Raw genomic sequence first — 20,733 nt, forward strand, 5'->3', positions numbered from 1 at the left:
CCGGTGGGTTTCCCGCCACCCGAAGACCACAAAGACTCGAACGACTCGACGCCCTTGCTGGTCCTCCGTCCCCACAATCTTTGCGGTCCAGAACTATTGTCACCGAGGTGCCCCGCACGCCTCTGCCTTGCAGGACGCCGACGCTCTGACGCCGACGAGCACCGCTCGGACGAAGCTGCCGCCTCATCAACGCCGTTCTATCTTGTTTGTCGACGGACGTTCGACGCCCCGTGCCTCCCGCTTGAAAGGGAAGGCATTCAAGAAGGGCCGTCGATTCCCCGTCGCCGAACACCGAGTCCCTCGACGTTTCTCGACGCCTCTCGACGATCCGTGACTCCCGCTTGAAAGGGGGTGGCTCAAGAAGGATCTGTCGACGCCTCTTCGAAGAACTCGACTCCACCAGGTACATTGGGGGGGTAAAAACATTATAGGAGGGAATAAGACTGGCAGAACAATATATGGACTGGGCTTGTGCTATATCTTTATTTTACAGGTTGCCCAGTTGGGGGTATCTCCACACAGAACTGTGCCTATTGGTGGGGGCCAGTATTCTGCCTATTGCTCAACCATCTTATTTTCTCTCCTCTCTCTATTGCTGGTTTCACTCTATTGATCTGTGTGACATTGTTACAGTATTGTTGATGCACTTTTATAAGATCTAATACAAAGGGTGGTACCACTTTAGAATTGTATATATAGTTGCCATTATTGATTTTCCTGAGTACAAAGTGAGTTATTATGATAAATGTACATAACCTTGACTATTGATTATATAAAGACTGTGTTCTAACCAATACAGTGTGTGGACATTCCTTTGTGGGGGCTTGGGGTACACTGTACTTAAGAACCAGCCTGCATCACCTCCTGAGAAGCTAGGCCTTGATTGCTCGTCCATTGCTACCGTATTAGAGAATCTTGGCTGGGGTCCTCTGTGCCTCTCCTCTACCATATAGGGAGCAGAAGTACAGACACCCCCCACCGGTCGTTCTTTACAGTATGTAAGTGAATACGTATGGCCATACGGTACACAATAATCAGTAGTGTCTGCTGGAGAGTCAACTGGCATATATTACACCCTGCATGGGGGAAATGATCCACAGCGCAACCGCACATCCTGTAATGTTTTAGGGGTGGCCCAGCAAAACGATGGCTACCATCAGACTAGTTTAATGAGCGGCAGTGTTCATCTGGATTCCCGAGGCACTATACTTGCAATATGGGTTACTTCTGCGTGGCATTTTCTCACCATGAAATGTTTGCACGGAGCACTGCTTCCTCCTCCTTATCCTTCGCCATGTAAATGTACTCCTCTCCTCCTGGTAGAGTCGTGCTGACTGTGGGCAAAGGCACCAGCAGACTTCTGTTCGGCTCTGTCAGGCATTAGCAGGCAAATTACTCTGTCCACTGATAACCTTGGTTACTGTCAAGCTAAAACTAGGTTACAGCCAGGCGAGAGTTAGATTAAACAATCAGGGGCTACTGTCCGCACCAATGGACACCACAAGAGGCCTGAAACAAGGATGCATCTTTGCCCCTCTTCTTTTCAGACATTGCTGGGACTTCCCCCTGAGGTAGGAGCTGATGTGGTCCAATGGATGCTTTACGCTGATGACCTTGTCATCTGGATTGTACACCAATTGGGCTCCAACATCAGTTAAGGGCTTTAGATGTTGTTTATGTCAATAATAACGATCTGTGTGTAAATATTGCTCAAACTAAAATCTCCACTTTAAAGGCTGGCAGAAATAAGTAATGTGGCAGTTTTAAATGGCTTTATGCAAATGAGCTGCTAGAGAGTCCCTTTATTTATATACTTGGTATTCCTTCTATTTGAATCCTCTAAAGGATTATGCATTTTTAAATTATTAAAGAATACAATTTTAGGTTTGCCTTCGCAAGCATCTATTTTAGGTGTTAGATTTTGACAACTTTCCCTTCTTCCGGCCTTAGAATTTTATAAAAGCAAAGTAGTGCTGGTTACATTTTATGGAGTTGAACCAAGACTATGCGAAGAGATTATGTGGTGGCCTCGTCTGGAAGGCTTTTTCTGGAAAAGAGTTCTTCAATTTCCCAATGGAGTGCCTACATGTGTGGTAAGGTTCGAATTACGACTTACTCCCTGGAGGCAATTGCAAGTGGAACATATTGCCCTTATTTGGTAAAATACAATATGCCAATATACCCTCAATGTGTCACTCTTTACTATCGTTGATAGAAAGTAAACTAAATTGCACTTTTAACAAATGTCTGGTTATTTAAGGGGAGATTGGAGTGTCGGAAGAACTATTGGTCACAAATCCCGTGAAGGTTAAAGACAAATTGTTTTGATCTCATTGGATAAGGACTATGGATGAACTCGGAAACTGTAAATTACTGACCCAATTGACTAAGCCCTCCGAATAAATATAGAGTTTTCCGAATGCCAATTGGAGGCTTACATGTATGAGACTCTGATTAAATGTCTACCCAACGAAAGATGTATTGGGAGCTAACGATAGGATCTCGAGGAGCAGGCACACTTGGCACTTGTGTGCTTCCCAAGAGATGATTGAAACTCTTTGCCATGTAACGTTAGGATGTGAACCCACAAGGGATTTGCACACCAAGCTCTTTGGACCGCTTTTAAAGGACGTTAGCACCTTATCCACGGAAGAAGTATGGTCTAAAGTATTGAGAGGTAGCCCGATTCATGGGCACTGGCACCTCTACACATGATCACACAGATTTTAGTAATTAGTGGTCTATTTTGTACCTATTTTGTGCACACTAATTCACAAGAACCCAGCGCAGAAATTGAGGGAGTATTTGTTAGATTTTAGAATAGCCTGCAGTAAGTTAACACTGGAGGGTATGTTGTTCATCTCTAGAAATTGGAACTATTGCCAGTGTACAGAGTTTCAAAATGTCCTTTCCATTTTTTTCTTTTCGTTGAAAACAAATATTACCTGTGGTTGTGATGAATTTTGAAACAACACTTTTTCTCATCGTTTTTTTTAGATTGTTGAAATTTACTGTTATGTGTTTTGATCCTTATTTTATTTGGTGTGTTTTTTCCTTTTCCTTATAGTGTGCTAGTATACTCTGTAAATGTTATCTGGCCTTGGTTCTATGCTTTTATTAACTGGGTAATATAACTTAGTTTGATTTTTTTTAACACAGTGTTAAAAGTTCATATGTGAATTAATGCACTTTCATTAAAAAAAGTTGTTTTTCTTTTTGTCTATAGGTGCAATGTATTACTAGTGCATGCAAACTAGTGTGTTCATTAGAAAGGAGTGAGACTACTACGAAATTACTCGCCCATGTGCCATTCCTTTAACACCTCTCTCTTTCAGATCGGATCATACTTTGGAGCAGAGCTGTGCACCGTGGATCTGGACAAAGATTCCAACACAGACCTTGTTGTGATTGGCGCACCCATGTACCACACATCTACAAGCGGGGGCCGTGTATATGTCTGTCCACTCACACGAGGGGTATGTTGGTCCTGCCAAAGTACTGTCAGCATAGACTTCCAAAGTCCTCCTTCTAAAGCTGTCTCCTCATCTGCTGGCACTCTTGGATTGTTTCATAGCATAGAGGAACTAAGAAGAACAATCATTAAAGTACCAACTGACATTGTTGCATCAAACAACTAATGGGCAATAAAACATAACAAACCACTGGACGATGTCTCAGAGAAATCTAGAATCTCTCTCAAGATATCTATAAGTATAGGGACAAACGTGAAGGCCAGGTTGGGCAGATAAATGGTAGATGAGCAATTTATTGACAATACATGACTATTTTGTTATTTCTTGACTAGGTATCTACATGACCTAGCCCAACTGATGATATTGCCTTTGAAAAGGAAATTTGGTGTATAAGGCAGGTCCCGCAAAGGATCAATGTTGGCTAGTTGTACAAGACCTGTGCTATCACATAAATATTTTGTGGCCTAAGTTGCATGGCATCAGGGATGAGTGATCACTGGTGCAGCATTCATGACTGAATAAGTGTCTAGCCACCAATGCCTATGGAGAAAAAAATGATAGCTTTCCATAAATTGCAGGTATGGGCTCCTCAAAAGCTTGAAATGCACCTGAGGGTATTGTGAATGCTCATTGAGTAAAGTTATGCACTGAATAGTTTATGTAGGGGTCAATGGCTTAATAATATGAGCAAAAAGGCAGTGATGTACTCTGAACGACCTGGGAATTGGTTCTGTGCATCACTTAAAGAGTTCAAGGATTATGAAAAGAAGAACATTATCTCAACATTAAGTAGCTTGTGGCAGGAAATGGGCCGGAACGGCACTCTTGCAGAGCCCCACTCTGTCTTCCAGACCCAGGGGGTCCCAGACACAACTCTCAGATCCTGTATCTCATTCAGCAGCACTTTCGGAAGAGGGCTGTTGAAGCAGAGGCTTCTGAAAGTAGCCTGCTGGTTGTAGTGCAGGCTGCTCCTGTTACACAACCCTTTCTTCAAAGTACTGCAGCATGCATACAGAAACTGACGAATCTTCACATTCAGTTTGGCAGCTGTTCAATCTGGTATATATGGCCTGCATTTTACAGACATTTTATTAGGGTGACTATTGTGACCAATCAAAACAGACGAGTCCATTATTTGCTTAAAAGGTTTTCTTAATGAATCAATATAATACATGTTCAACATTTAAAATTATGGACCTTATGTTGTTCCCATAATGCTCCTTGCTTTTATGCAAATCGCCAGGATTTGGTTCTATATAGAGACACTGGGCCTCATTACGACCCTGGCGGAACGGGTTAAACGGCGCCGTAAAAGGCTGCGGCGCCGTTCAACCCGTTCCGCCACATTACGAGGTCCCCTCGCGGGACACGTTAAGCACGCCTGGGAAAACCAGGCGTGCATACCGGGTCCCGCGAGGGGAAGAGGGAGCAAACAACGGGCCATCTCGTAATGGCCCGTTGTTTACTCCCTCTCCCATTCCCATTCAGCCCTATGGGGGGTGAAATGGGAATGGGGATGAACCGTGTCCTTGTCCTCGAGTGAGGAATTACCGGGCCATCCGAACTCGGAATGGTCCTGTAAGTCCTCATTCCGAGGACACGGATGCGGTTTTGCCGGCAGCCATGCCGCCAATAGCCGCATGGCTACCGGCATACCTCGTAATGAGGCCCATTATGTTGGGCAACCTGGCCGCGCTCCCTCGCCTCTCTTGGCCACCCCTCCTTCCCGTAAGCCCCACCCCTTCTAAGAAGTGACGGTTCGCCCAATAAATGTTTTCCATTTCCAGCACTGCTAACACACCACCCTTTTGATATACCACCCCCTTTTCTCCAACAAAAAGTAATACCTGGCACCCTGCCACCCAAGCCCACCTCCCTATTTGAGTATAGTGCCGTACAGGGATCTATATTGAAAGGAAACATGATCTGGCTTCCTGCTACCCACGCAAACCTCCACCACCTCTCTCCCTCCCAGTGCGGATGATTTGAGGGCTGCGTTCTGGGCTGTCTGTGTTGCTTATATAATTTGCACCTGCCACACTTTGCATGTTCAAATATCTCTGATTCACACAAAAAACAAATAACCAGGTGCAAGTCCTGAAAGTAAACTTGGAAAGGTGAAACACATAGTCCCTAACAGTTGCGTAAATCGTAGGCAGAAATGAGTCGCTTTTATGGAAAAATGTTTTAAAAAGGTACATGTGTTCATACTAATTTGTATATGTTACAAGTCTGACTTTCACGTGAGCAAGTGACTCGATTTTTGTTTGTGATTCAGAATGCTCCATCTGCATTTGTAGGCTTTTCCTTCATTTACATTGGCCAGCCTTTGCTTATATTCTAGACACGCCCGTTGTGCAAGGAAAAGCGGGTGTTAATGGAGGTGTAGTCACCTCCGTCCCATAAAGTAGCAGATCTGCATGTGTGCAAATTTTGCAATTAAAGTGTAATTTGAGGACACACCTATGCACTGCAACTATTTTCCAATCAGACAAATGTGCGCAGCTGCAAAGTGACTTGCGGCAGAGAGGACGCGTTGTGACTTAGGCCCATGAAGTATTGACTTCTATCTCACTTAACCATGGAGAGACAATCCAGGATGTGCTATAGAAGACATGAACAAATTTACTCCCTGTGAAGTGGGTAAATAACTGGCTAACATTGAGCGCTTCATCTCTCGTTTTTCCCTAGGGTGGGATGACTTGCACACAGCGGCTACATGGGGAGGCTGGTCACCCATTCAGCCAGTTTGGTGCATCCATCACTGATATCACAGACATGAATGGGGATAAAGTCACGGACATTGCGGTTGGCGCCCCGACGGAGAACGATAACCAGGGAGCAGTCTACATATTCCACGGAGTGCGAAGCGGCATTAGGCCAGACTACAGTCAGGTAAGAGTGGCCACCCCTGTGCACTGTCTCCATAAAAATGTGCATCAATTACATCAAATGCAAAAAAGGGTACCAAGCACCTCAGACAAATAAAAGTCACTAGGGACCCCAGAATGTATGACAAGCCATTGCAATAAACAAAATAAGTGAACAATAATGTTTTACACATGTGTTGAGAATCCCTTTGGTGTCTCTGTAGTAAGCCTGAGTGACCTTTCTCAGAAGTGATCAGCAGGCTCCTGCAGTCTCCTATTGAGTTTCCGGAAAGTTTGTGGCCTTCCATAGATTCATCTTCCAAGCCAAATCTGCCTGAATCGCCTTTAAGAGCCACCCATTTTCCCAGTCCCGTGGCAGAAATGCCAATAGGGCTGACACAGAGTCTGTCACGTGTCAAGCATTCATGATGCAAACTCTGACATTCCTTAAATGAATACCATTTCTTTGGCTAGGACTGCAACGCTATGAACTCTGCACTTGGGACACATACATGACATATATCTGTGGTAAGAGGACTGTTCGCAAAACCTATGTTGGCGAGAGTGGTGAGATGTGATAGTGCTTCTCATCATTTGCGCCCAAAAAAGATGTGCCACATCCATTAAGTTCCTTTGAATGTGTGCAATATATATCTGCACATTCAGAGTCTCCTGTTCGACCCTTATGCACAATTGCACAAATAAAGGGGGGTTTCTTCACATTTTAATGCTCATTCCGAAAGCAGATCCATGTATAGATAGCAAGCACATCCAGTGCCTCTACGTAGCAGGTGCAACAGAACTGCTATGCATTGGTTTCTGTTGCCTTCCCATCAAGGGCAACTGAAACCATCATAGATACCTCAACGCTTCATTCATAAACCTCCCACTGGAAGCCTTCAAAAAAAGCTCACCAGCCCAGCTTCTACACTCACTCCTTCATCCAACTCACTCCTTCATCCAACACCAACATACTTCTCAAGCAGCTCAAGTAAAGTACACCCATTCCTTCATCCAACACCAACGTACTTCTCAAGCAGCACAACTGCAGTACACTCATTCCTTCATCCACCATCAACATACTTCTCAAGCAGCTCAACTGCAGTACACTCATTCCTTCATCCAACATCAACATACTTTGAATGGATTGTGTCCTCCCATGTATTCCACATCTTACGAAAAATCGTTATCTCCAGCTTCGCTGTTTCGGAAAAAACAATTCTCGGCAGAGGGCGCTGTGCTCGAGGTTGCGGCGTCGACTGTCCCTCGACGGGCTCCATACTCTGTCGACGTCACTGATGGTATAAATAGGTCGAGCAGCGCCCGTTGCTTCAGTTCCGTTTTTCTGATCGCTTCGCTATCGAGAACAGCGCGCTTCAAGTTTTTCTGAGAGAAAAATGTCATATTCTTCTACACCTTCGACACCCAAGACTGGGTTTAAGAAGTGCATCAATTGTGGATCGAACATGTCGATTACGGATCCTCACCGAGTTTGTCTCTGGTGCCTCGGTTCAAGTCATCGAACCGACGACTGTGGCTCCTGTCAGTCTATGACGGAGAAGGCCCTTCGTGAGAGGAGAGGTAAACTGTCGGTGGGGAGAGAAGCTTCTAAAGCTAAGGCTGTGTCCAAAAAACATACAAAAAATCGACCGATTCGAAGGAGTCAGATCGCCGTAAACATTCCAAGAGATCTCGATCTCGTAGCAGGTCGAGACGCTCGTCATCTTCCTCGTCTAAAAAAGTGAAGAGAAGACATAGGTCTCCTTCATCATCTTCCGAGTCATCGACCGAAGAAATTCGATGTCCGACAAAATCGGATTCCCCCAGGAAATGGGAGGAATTTCGAAAAAGATGATGGAGGTATTCGAGAATGCGGCCCGACCCCCTCGAATAAACCTCAGAAGAGCCATACCCCTAAAGTCGCTCCATTGAAAGACAAAGGGAAGTCAAAAACTACTATGGTTAAAGCCAGTAGTGTCGAGGATACTCGAAAAACTTGAGTCGACGCCAAGGCGCCGAAGACTCTTCGAGAGTCGAGTACCTCTCTGGTGCCACATAAAAAACATAAGTCGTTGAATGATTCCACGACTTCGTCGACGCCATCGGCGTCGATCGCTTCGGCATCGAAGCCAAAAGCGTCTTCGACGCCTGTGTCGAAGTCTTCATCGAAGTCATCGAAGATTCCTTCGGCAACTTCGAAGGATTTTTCTATTCCTTCGACAAGTATTGTGGAGGAAGAGAGGAGATTTTCTCCTTTACCCAGATCTGACTTTTTTAAGTCTATGTCCTCAATTTATGAGGAATCTGCCTCAGAGGATGAGGAAATCTCTCCTTTCAATATTCAATATGTTTAATACATCCCGTCCGTGGAGCTGGAGCTCGCAACATGCTGCAGGAGCAGCATTGTCTATACCCCTCATCAGAGAGAAAGTAAGTTTAAGGCTTCTTTTATCTCAATACTTGCGGGTACTATCTGGGCCCAATGCAAGTTTATAAAAGTGCAGCCCGAGCGCTCACTATTTACGACCGCTTCTTATTTAAATTTGGAACCTGCTAACCAGCATATGCAGGCACGCAGAAGTAGTGCTTCACACTGAAGCGCCATTAAAAGCCACGAGGGATCAACCACCATAAGATGAATGCCGCCACCACACGCTTTTGAATATTTTCTCCCGAGGCTTTGTGAACCCCGCCTGCACAGCTGACGAGTGACAAGCCCCATAAAGGCCAATAGGATTAGCCAAGAGGCGGAGCCGGCTGCACAATGAAGACTGGCAACAAAGGCTTACACCTGTCTGGAGCCTGTCCAGAGCCAAAGGAGCCGGGGCCCCGACCTCTGGTCTCCGCTCTGCTCCAGGTAAGCGACCTACCCAGCTACCCACTGCCTACTCCGGCCTCACACTCATGCATGCACGTTGACCAACCTGCTAAAACTCTCTTCTGCCACCTCGCCATTCGCACACTGGCAACCTACTGAGCAAAGTACCAAACATTGAACCTACCGATGCCTGGTCCATCTTAGACTTGCAATGCTTAACTTGAAAATATGCCATAAGTTTACAAATTCCATACTATGTATTACCACTCTACTATGATCACCCGGAGATGATACACAGTAACATAGATCTTGCTAGTACAAATAGGCGAGACCGTGTCCGAGACCGAATACAATGTGGAATTGACTGGTTGCCCTAAAATGCATATCCACTTTAACTATGCACCGCCTACAAAGTTGTAGAACCACTATGGCTTACTTGTTATCTGTACACGTACTTCGCTTAAGGCATACCACATCGACTTAGATGCATTCTAGACCCATCTGAGCTGCCTGTATGTTACCTGTATGGTCCTGATACTGTGTCTTTGCCTGTTTTTGGCCAACTCCAGATATTGTGCCCTGCCTGCCTCGTGCTCGCCATCCCCTCTGCCTGCTTGCCACCTTTGCCACAACTGGATACCACCCTGACACTCAGACACTGATGCTACTAGGCACTGGTCTACCTCCCACCGCCGATATCTCTTACGTATCCATATGATAACTGAGGCCACACTGCTTATCCCTGCACTGTGCCCGTACCTCACTGCCACCACTATGCAACCTTGGCTCACCTTTATCATGTTCCCATTCTGCATTATACAAAATAATGTACCCTGCAGTGGCAACAATTACATAGCCTATACAAATGGTCTAGCTAGACCTGCATGCCCAAGGCATCACCCCATCGCCTGCCCTACACCATTCTTGCCGACCACACCAGCCTTCCCACTTAGCTCCCATCTCGCCTGTCCTACCTATGCTAGCGCCCACTCAACTGATCCACCAGCCCACAGAAAAACTGATAGCCCCAAATGGGACTGCCCGAGTACCAAGCCATTACGCCCTACTCCTGGCCACAGCCTTAGCAAAACTATTGTCCAATCAGACATACAAACTACCACTCTCGATTTGACCGAGTGTAACAACAGACTTGGTGCCAGAATCCTCCATAAAAATATTAACCATCCAGCCAAACTGCCCAATAACCAGATTGTAGTCTCCAACGACTCCAACCGACCCCCGCTAAAAGGAGCACTCCTAAACGTTAGATCTCTAGTCGCCCACTCTATAGAGACTGCCGACATTATCTTGTCCAACAACCTGGACTTCCTTGCTGTGACAGAAACCTGGCTACATGACGCTGCGGGACCAGCCCTTACCTTAGCTATCCCGGATAATTATGATATCCTCAGAGCCGATAGACCTAACGCTCGAGGTGGTGGAGTAGCTATCATCTTCAAATCTTCACTCGACATAAGACTAGCCACCTCCTCTCCGCTAAAATCATGTGAGCATCTCACAGTCAAACTGCAAACATCCCCTAAGAGCACAATTACTATGCATCTAATATACAGGCCACCAGGTCCGCATGGTTCATTTGAAGAAGACATCACATCCCTAGTAGCCCAAAGCTCTAAACCTTCAGCTCAAATCACCATCCTTGGGGACTTGAGTCTTGGGTTTAATGACCCCCACGACACTCCAGCTACCTCCCTGGCTACTGCATTAACTGAGCACGGCCTCTTACAACTCTGCTCCCAACCCACTCACTCGAAAGGCAGGATTCTCGACTGGGTAGCTACCCTTAATTGCAACATTACCCTTGAGAACCCCTTACCTCTCGTCTGGACGGATCACCGCCTCCTCTCACTAGATATCAATATCAACAACCTAGTGCCTAAAAAGTCCTTCATGGCACAAGCCTGCCCAACTAGGAACAAGAGCAATATTACAGTTGAAACCCTAATACCCTTGGTAGTCCCCGCTCTGAACGCACTACCAGCCACATCTGACTTGAACCTGTTGGTTAGCACCTACAACAAATCCATGTCTAAAACTATCAACATCATTGCCCCACTGAAAATGCGCAAAGGGAAACCAAAAGCTCACCTGAACTCTTGGTATACCCCGGAGCTCAAACTACTTAAACAACAAAAAAGTAAATCTGAAACACTGTGGAAAACAATTCCCTCATTAGAAAACAGAACTAATCTTACTAATATTACCACACTTTACAAAAATGAGATTATACGTGCCAAAAAGGAATCATTCAACACCAGGATAACTCAGGCAGGCTCTAGCACGAGAGAACTTTTTAACATCTTAAAGGAATTAGAAAACCCCAACCCCCCCACAGATACCTGTACCAAGGACAAACACTGGTGCACAGGCATCTAGAATGCACTGGCCAACAAAATCACGGGGCTCCAAACTAAAATTGAAAATAAGCGGCTACAATTTACCCATGGCCCATCCGCAATTCCCACCTGACCACCTCCCACAGCTATCAGCTTAGGCTTCACTTTCAAAAAGGTCACCATACCTGAAGTACAAAAAATTATAGCATCCTTGAAACCCTCGATCTGTAAGGGGGACAGCTGCCCCGCGCAGATCATAAAAGACGCAGCCAGGGATCTATCCCCTTTCATTACCAAATTAATAAACTTGTCCTTCACTAGTAACGCAGTCCCAAGCAATTTGAAACAATCATGGGTTCTACCATTGTTAAAAAAACAAACACTGGACCCGTCCATACCCACAAACTATAGACCTATCACCAACGTCCCGTTTTTACTAAAAATCCTTGACAGAGTGGCCGACATACAAATTCAAGATTACCTCGAGACAAACCAATTACTAGGAATTCACCAGTCTGGCTTTTGTCCTCAACATGGAACAGAAACAGCCCTTGTTGATCTCTAAAGCCAGATCGACGAACTTAAAGACAAAGGGAGGGCTGCCATCCTTCTTCTACTAGACCTCTCCGCCGCCTTTGACCTGGTTGACCATAAAATCTTATGCAACCACCTGTCATCGGCAGCACATTTCTCACACTATGCAGTCACATGGATCCAATCCTTCCTCAATAACAGGACCATGTGTGTTTTCTCACCGCTAGCAGCGGCTGACCCGATTCCCATTACCTGTGTTGTCCCACAAGGTTCTTGTGTCTCGCCAACATTGTATAACATATTTACAAAGCCTCTATTCGACAAGCTGGACCATCTGGGTGTCACCTACACCAATTATGCAGATGACACCCAGATACTCCTAACACTAACCAGTAACTACAATTCAGACCTCAGCCGGATCAACAAAGTCTTCTCCATCATTCAGGCATGGATGGCTACACATGGTCTCTGCCTGAATGATGATAAGACTGAACTGCTCCTTGTCGGATCCCCTAATACCATCCTGAAGCTTTGCCCCGACTACACCAGCTTCACCATTAATGGAAACACTATTCCTATCGCGAAAAGTGTAAAAACTCTTGCAGGCCGATTCATGGACTAATTAGCGCGGCGCAAGTGGGCAAAAACGTGTGAATCGCAGTGGAATAGCGAAAATCACAGTGCAAGTGCGAAAATCGCATGAAAAGCAGCGCACATCGATTCATGGAAGTCCGTGCGCGAGAAAACCAGCGGATGTGCGATAAAAAAGTGCGCGGCGCACGTTGGCGCACAGGCCATCTAACAGCGTGCGCCAGGTCACAGCGAAAATCGCACAGGCCACAGCGAAAATCGCACATAGCGCGGCGCACGCAACAAAAGTAGGCGGAACACGGGCGTAACACTCGGAATGGGGAACAACTTGCCAAAACGTGGGCGTCACGGGGGAAGTACAGGGCACAAGTGCGCGGAACGCCCACACGCTCGCCTACAACACGTATTCATGGAATAGAATAGGGCAAAAAAGCGCACGCTCAAACCAGCGCACAGGCACAAACACGACCGCCACAAGAAAGCAGGCGGTAGCGTCTCTGCGGCTGTAAGAAATGTGCGCCAAAAGGTGTGCCAACAAATAGCACCTATATACTGCCATGATGAATGTCCTATACTGTGGCCCCCCAGGACAAATGAAGTGCAAAGGGGTACCCACAAACACGGACACCCGCTGAAAAGAAATACGTGTGCGTGTATACCGGGGTGTGCGGGAAGTCTCACACGCGATTTGTCCGGGTACGTGTATTTCAGGGGTGCGCGGGAAATTCCACACGCAATTTCAGCAGGGTACGTGTATTTCAGGGGTGCGCGGGAAGTTCCACACGCGATTTCATCAGGGTACGTGTATTTCAGGGGTGCGCGGGAATTTCCACATGCGATTTCAGCAGGGTACGTGTATTTCAGGGGTGCGCGGGAAGTTCCACACGCGATTTCATGAGGGTACGTGTATTTCAGGGGTGCGCGGGAAGTTCCACACGCGATTGGCCCAGTGCGAGCAGGGTACGTGTATTTCAGGGGTGCGCGGGAATTTCCACATGCGATTTCATCAGGGTACGTGTATTGCAGGGGTGCGCGGGAAGTTCCACACGCGATTGGCCCAGTGCGAGCAGGGTACGTGTATTTCAGGGGTGCGCGGGAAGTTCCACACGCGATTTCAGCAAGGTATGTGTATTTCAGGGGTGCGCGGGAAGTTCCACACGCGATTTCATCAGGGTACGTGTATTGCAGGGGTGCGCGGGAAGTTCCACACGCGATTGGCCCTGTGCGAGCAGGGTACGTGTATTTCAGGGGTGCGCGGGAAGTTCCACACGCGATTTCAGCAAGGTATGTGTATTTCAGGGGTGCGCGGGAAGTTCCACACGCAATTTCATCAGGGTACGTGTATTTCAGGGGTGCGCGGGAAGTTCCACACACGATTGGCCCAGTGCGAGCAGGGTACGTGTATTTCAGGGGTGCGCGGGAAGTTCCACACGCTATTTCAGCAAGGTATGTGTATTTCAGGGGTGCGCGGGAAGTTCCACACGGGATTTCATCAGGGTACGTGTATTTCAGGGGTGCGCGGGAAGTTCCACACGCGATTGGCCCAGTGCGAGCAGGGTGCGTGTATTTCAGGGGTGCGCGGGAATTTCCACACGCGATTTCAGCAAGGTATGTGTATTTCAGGGGTGTGCGGGAAGTTCCACACACGATTTCAGCAGGGTATGTGTATTTCAGGGGTTCTGGGGAGTACCACATGTGAATTGGCCGTGTGGGCCCTCCCAGGTGTACGCTCCACAACCTCCACGGACCCTGCAGGCAGCCCACACCACAGGGGACTACCCTGCACCCATGCTCATGTCCCGCAGGCAGCCCATCCACCATGGGCATGCCCCCCAGCCAACCCACATGTCACCTTGCACTACTGATCAACAATGCATGTCTACCACCACCCCCACCCCCCTGCCACCATGGGCATCCTCCACCAGGCCCCCACTCATGTCCCCCTGCACCCCCACCCCCCAGCATCCAGGGTCACCCTCCACCAGGCCCCCACTCATGTCTCCCACCACCCCCACCCCCCAGCCACCAGGGGCAGCCTCCACCAGGCCCCCACTCATGTCTCCCACCACCCCCACCCCTCAGCAGTGCAGGGGCAGCCTCCACCAGGCCCCCACTCATGTCTACCACCACCCCCACCCCCCTGCCACCATGGGCAGCCTCCACCAGGCCCCCACTCATGTCTCCCACCACCCCCACCCCCCAGCCACCAGGGTCAGCCCCCACCAGGCCCCCACCCATGTCTCCCACCACCCCCACCCCCCAGCAGTGCAGGGGCAGCCTCCACCAGGCCCCCACTCATGTCTCCCACCACCCCCACCCCCCCGCCACCATGGGCAGCCTCCACCAGGCCCCCACTCATGTCTCCCACACCCCCACCCCTCAGCCACCAGGGGCAGCCTCCACCAGGCCCCCACTCATGTCTCCCACCACCCCCACCCCCCAGCCACCAGGGGCAGCCCCCACCAGGCCCCCACCCATGTCTCCCACCACCCCCAACCCCCAGCAGTGCAGGGGCAGCCTCCACCAGGCCCCCACTCATGTCTCCCACCACCCCCACCCCCAGCAGTGCAGGGGCAACCTCCACCAGACCCCCACTCATGTCTCCCACCACCCCCCAGCCACCAGGGGCAGCCCCCACCAGGCCCCCACCCATGTCTCCCACCACCCCCACCCCCCAGCAGTGCAGGGGCAGCCTCCACCAGGCCCCCACTCATGTCTCCCACCACCCCCACCCCCCAGCAGTGCAGGGGCAGCCTCCACCAGGCCCCCACTCATGTCTCCCACCACCCCCACCCCCCAGCAGTGCAGGGGCAGCCTCCACCAGGCCCCCACTCATGTCTCCCACCACCCCCACCCCCCAGCCACCAGGGGCAGCCTCCACCAGGCCCCCACCCATGTCTCCCACCACCCCCACCCCCCTGCCACCATGGGCAGCCTCCAGCAGGCCCCCACTCATGTCTCCCACCACCCCCACCCCCCTGCCACCATGGGCAGCCCCCACCAGGTCCTCACAATCCCCAATCATGTGCGTAATGGTCAGCCTCCACAGCCAAAAAGCCCTACCAAGTAACCCATTCACCCACAGGGAAATGGAAATCACATGTTACACCCCCAATGTTCATGAAGCTAATGAACCCATGTCCGTCACACACAATGGTTGCAATTGAATGGGAAAACACACAACATGACATGCATGAAACCAATGAGATGATACCACACAGTGAAGTATGGAAACAAAATTGTATTGAAAAAAATAAAGAATGCTAAAGAAAGAAAACAAACTACAATGTGAATGAGAAAAAAAAAGCTGCATGTCCGTATAAAAACACAAAACTGCAAATCAGAATCCAAAAAAAATTTGGCCAAAGTCAAATGTAAAAAAATCTCCATGCAATAAAGAACTATGTAAAAAACTACCAAGGGTCCATGAGCCCAACTGAACAAAGGAAACCTACTAAAAAACCTACCTAAAAATCAACTATATACAAAAAGTGGAGCAGTGTCCGTCGACTCCAAATCATAATAAGAAAGAAAGGAAACCTAAAACTAAAGAACTATATACAAAGGCGGCGGGCAAGTCCAGCGGCTCACTCCGTGGTGTCCCGGGCCAGGGCATCATCGAACTCCTGTTCGATGTCCCGGAGGCGGTCCAGTTCCATGGCCCCGAGGGTCCGCAGGGACGACGCCGTGTCCTCCTCCAACCCCCTGCGGATTGCCTCGAGGCACTCGGCCCGCCTCAGGGCCCTCCGCATGGAGTTCTCCGCCCTGACCATTGTGAGCCGCGCCTCTTCCGCCCGCTGCCGCTCCGCACCTATGGCGTGGCCCAACCGCTGCCACACGGAAGACACTCTCTGTCCTGGGTCCCCCTGCCCTCCGGCCGATGCCTGCCCCTCCGATGTCGAAAGCCCCGAGCCTTCATGTCTCCCACCATGTTGCTGCTGCTGCTGGTCTGCCTCTGCCCATGCACTGCCTCCTGCTGCCTGCACATCCACCGCCGGCTGGGGTGCAGTTGTTGATGTGGCCACCCCTGCTGGACCTCCGACTCCCGACTGTGGCAGGGATGCCTCCTCCACCAGCCTGGCCGCACCGTCAGAGGCAGCTCCACAGGGCACCCAGGTGACTGATGGGTGGGAAGATGGCACAGAGGACAACTGGCGCGTAGGGGGTCCAGTTGAGGAGGGGGTCGGAGCAAGCCCCATCAGATGGAGGAATCCGGCCTGGGTGACCTGTCCCAGCAGGCTGACGTGGTCAACGAGCCATTCGAGATGACGTGCAGTCTCTCCATCAAAGGACTGCAGGTCACCTCGCATGGCCCGTTGACGCAACGCCACACCAGCCAGGACAGGCTCAACCCGGACCTGGATGGCCACGTCCGCAGGCAGAGGAAGGCCAGTTGACGTCAGCTCATCCCCTGCCTGAAAACGGGTCTGGACGTAGGCATCCCTGCTGGTGCAAGATGATGCAGGGACAGGATCGGGGACAGGATTACACACAGGCACCTCCGCGGCCGCCTGTGCTGCCTCCTGTCCCTGGTCCTGCACTGCACCACTAGCACCAGTGGGATCCCCACCTCCAGACCCCGTCTCTGGTGCTTGCACGGCCCCCTCCTCCACCAAATCCCCCACCAACCTGGATGACTCCGTGCCATCTTCCCCTGTTGGGCCCTGTGGGGTCCCAGCTGCCCCTTCTGCTGCCGAGGAGTCCAACTGCAACCTCCGCCTCTTGGACCTCCTCCCGGCAGCTCCCCGACGAGATGACAACACGGGAGGGGAGCCGGGCCTTTCGTCTCCGGCTGGCGGTCGGATCCCCGCCGCTGTGCTCCACAGCACCTTCCCCGCCCTCTTCATCAGTTGACGCTGCAGACAGGGAGAAACAAAACACAGGCATCAGGGCACTGTACAATGGACACATACACGCATGACAGTTGCACATGAGTGGCATTGGCAAACCTCAGACATGTCATCACAATCCCCAACACACATGTCATTGCAACTCGCACACATGAGCCATACCACAGCCATATTGCAACTGCCACCACCATCCCTACACATACAACATCATCAGCAGCCAAAGGGGAGCCAGACATCACATGCAACACAGGAAGTGCACCACACATGTACACACACCACCACACTTGCATGCATGTCTACACCTCTGCCAAGTGTCGCACTGTTCAGACGGGCATCCATGTCACATCTGCCAATCAGGCTTCCACATACCGCTGTCACATGCATCCATGTTGCATCACTGTTGCACCCTTGACAAATACACACACATGCACATGTACACAGTGCTCATACATGCAGCCGAAAACAACATACATGCCTGACATCACGGACATGTGTGCACGCACAACTGCATTTGCCATGCAAGCCCACACACACAAGCACCATCCATGTCTCACACATTACAGCCCTCGCATGTGTCAGCCCCACGGCCCTGTACACCCCCACCCATACTCGACCCCATACAAACAGATTTGCAACCAGCACAATACCGAATAATCACCACACGCACTGCTCACAATCAGGATGCATGTACACTCACCGCTCGACTCCAGACGGGTCTGCTTCTCTAGGACCTGGACGTGGAGCGCTGGGGATATGCGTTCCAGGACCCCCATCTGTTCTTCCGACAAGTGGCCCCGGCGCCCCTTGGCATCCGCTGCCTTCAAGAGGCGCCGGGCCTTGTTCAGGGTCCTGGACCTCAAGTCCTCCCAGCGCTTCCTGACATGTTGTAAGTCCCGGACTGCCACCCCCTCCGCGTTGATGGCAGTCACGATGTCATGTCCAGATCCGAGTCCGTCCTTCCTTGTCGGCGCGGCAACTTCCGAAGAGGGCATCATACTGCCCCAGGACTTGCTCCACCAGGACACCAACTTCGGTGGCACTGAAGCTGGTGCCCCTCTGCCTCTCTGGCCGGGGGTTGTCAGTGGTCACAGATGGTGTTTGCCCCGACATGACAACCCCAGAGGCAGGAGTGGGTGGGCAACTGGGTCCTGGGGCTGGGCTGTGGAGCGATGGAATTCCAGTCGGGAGTCTTCGGTTCCAGCAGGGGTGGTCACAGCAACAGCACCCCTGGCTGATGTGCAGGCAGCAAATGGCAGTGCACGTGGGCAGCAGGCAGTCAGGCAGCAGCAGATGGCAGGTGGGAGCGTGCTCGGGGCTCTGGGGGGCAGTAGTTCGGCCTTCTGGGCAGGAGCGTGGTCTTCCGTGTGCTTACGTGTGGCCAGCTTGGTACGGAGTGATTTGGCACGTGAAAATCCTGCACGTCAGCGTGAAAACCGAGGAAAGGCCCTTAGCGCGTAAGCGCGTCAGCACGCATACGCGAATCTATTGGACCAAAGGCCCTCAGCGCGTAAGCGCGTCTGTGACGTGACCCGCACGGGTGTTTCCCACACAGCACGTGATGACAGAGCACACGTGGAAAGACTGCACGTCAGAGTGTCATCGCGTGTAAGTGGACAGCACGTCAGAGTCTCATCGCGTGTAATTGGACAGCACGGCAGAGTCTCATCGCGTGTAATTGGACAGCACGTCAGGGTGTCATCGCGTGTAATTGGACAAAAGTGCGCGTACACGCGATTGGCCTATGTACGTGTATATCAGGTGTGCGCGGACACTTACACACGCAAGTACGTCAGCGCACCTGTATCCTGGTGTGCGCGGGAATTTCCACACGCTATTGGACTGGGTACTGGATTTCAGGGGTGCGTGGGTCACACGCTCGCCTACAACACGCGCAACGCATTAATTTGCGCGCTAACAAAATAACAAGCTCAGACCCAGGATGAACATACCGTTCCTAGCAGCAGTGGGCGTGGCCTACCAAAGGAGGAGGAGGAGGATAGTCAGGGCCAGAATATTCACACCCAGAACCAGCCTTTTCGGGATGCCTGATGACCAGGTGCATGGGAGGTACAGGTTTCCACCACACATCATACTGGACCTGGTGAGTGAGTGGGAGGATGACCTCAAATCACCCACCCTGTGCTCCCAAGCACTCAGCCCCCTGGAGAAGGTCCTCAATGTACTGCACTTCTTAGCCACTGGATCATTTCAGCGGACAAGTGCCATTGTGGGTGGTGTATCACAGGCCATCCAGTCACGCTGCCTACACCAGGTCTTGAACATCATCACTGCACTCCCATCAGTCCGCAGGCACATATACCTGCCCAGAACCCCTGCAGAAAGGCATGCTGCCGCCCTGGATTTTTACGCTGTGGCACGATTCCCCAAAGTGCTAGGTGCCATCGACTGCACCCATGTGGCTCTACGTCCCCCCAGGGCATCTGAGCACATCTATAGGAACCGCAAGCACTGGCATTCCATCAACGTGCAGGTAGTATGTAATGCCAAGGGAATCATCACCTCAGTATATGCCAACTATCCCGGGTCAACCCATGACAGCTTCATTTACTGAATGTCCACCCTAAGCCGGGACCTAGAAGCTGGGCGGCATGGCGATACATGGCTGCTTGGTGAGTATGAATGCCACTGCACATGCATGCATGTCAGATACTGAGCAAGGTCACAACCCCACCAATGATACCAATCACCACCTCCACAGGGGACAGTGCCTACCCTCTCAGCCCCCACATGATGACGCCAATTCGGAACCCCACCACGCCACCCCAGGTAAGATATAACGCAGCCCACATTACAACCCGGGGCATAGTGGAGCGCACATTCGGAGTGCTGAAGTCACGCTTTCGCTCCCTTGACCGTTCTGGCGGGCAGCTGTTGTACGCTCCCCCAGTAGTGTGCAGGATCATAGTGGCAGCATGTGTCCTGCACAACGTTGCAACACGCCGGGGCCTGGCCGTGGACATGGTGGTGCCCCCCCAACCACATGCACAGCCGCTGCGCATGGGAGGGGAAAGGGCACGGGGGGAGGCAGCCCGTACACAGCTAGTGGCTAATTACTTCACATAGAAATCACACCCCTGTGGAGTGCACACTGCCCTGGCACATTCCATCTGACAATCAATGATGACTCAACCTGACACTGATCCTGAATGTCTGGAGAATGAACCGTGAAAACCATATCAGCCTGAGATTGTTCACCTGGAAGTGTCACAATGTGTGCAT

General features: G+C 50.6%; 1 protein-coding gene across 2 annotated transcripts in view; it reads left to right on the top strand.

The window, feature by feature from the left end:
• LOC138553514 (integrin alpha-X-like) overlaps positions 1-20,733 on the top strand; it is a 1,247,842-nt gene that overhangs the window by 683,897 nt on the left and 543,212 nt on the right. For both annotated transcript variants that reach the window (XM_069642543.1, XM_069642544.1), the window contains 2 exons: positions 3,336-3,476; positions 6,165-6,368. In XM_069642543.1, the coding sequence (XP_069498644.1) occupies positions 3,336-3,476; positions 6,165-6,368 (345 nt within the window). The remainder of the gene's footprint in view (positions 1-3,335; positions 3,477-6,164; positions 6,369-20,733) is intronic.

Source organism: Ambystoma mexicanum, unplaced genomic scaffold, assembly GCF_040938575.1.
Source record: "Ambystoma mexicanum isolate Mex_15411 unplaced genomic scaffold, UKY_AmexF1_1 Mex_scaf11, whole genome shotgun sequence".
Lineage (NCBI taxonomy): Eukaryota > Metazoa > Chordata > Amphibia > Caudata > Ambystomatidae > Ambystoma > Ambystoma mexicanum.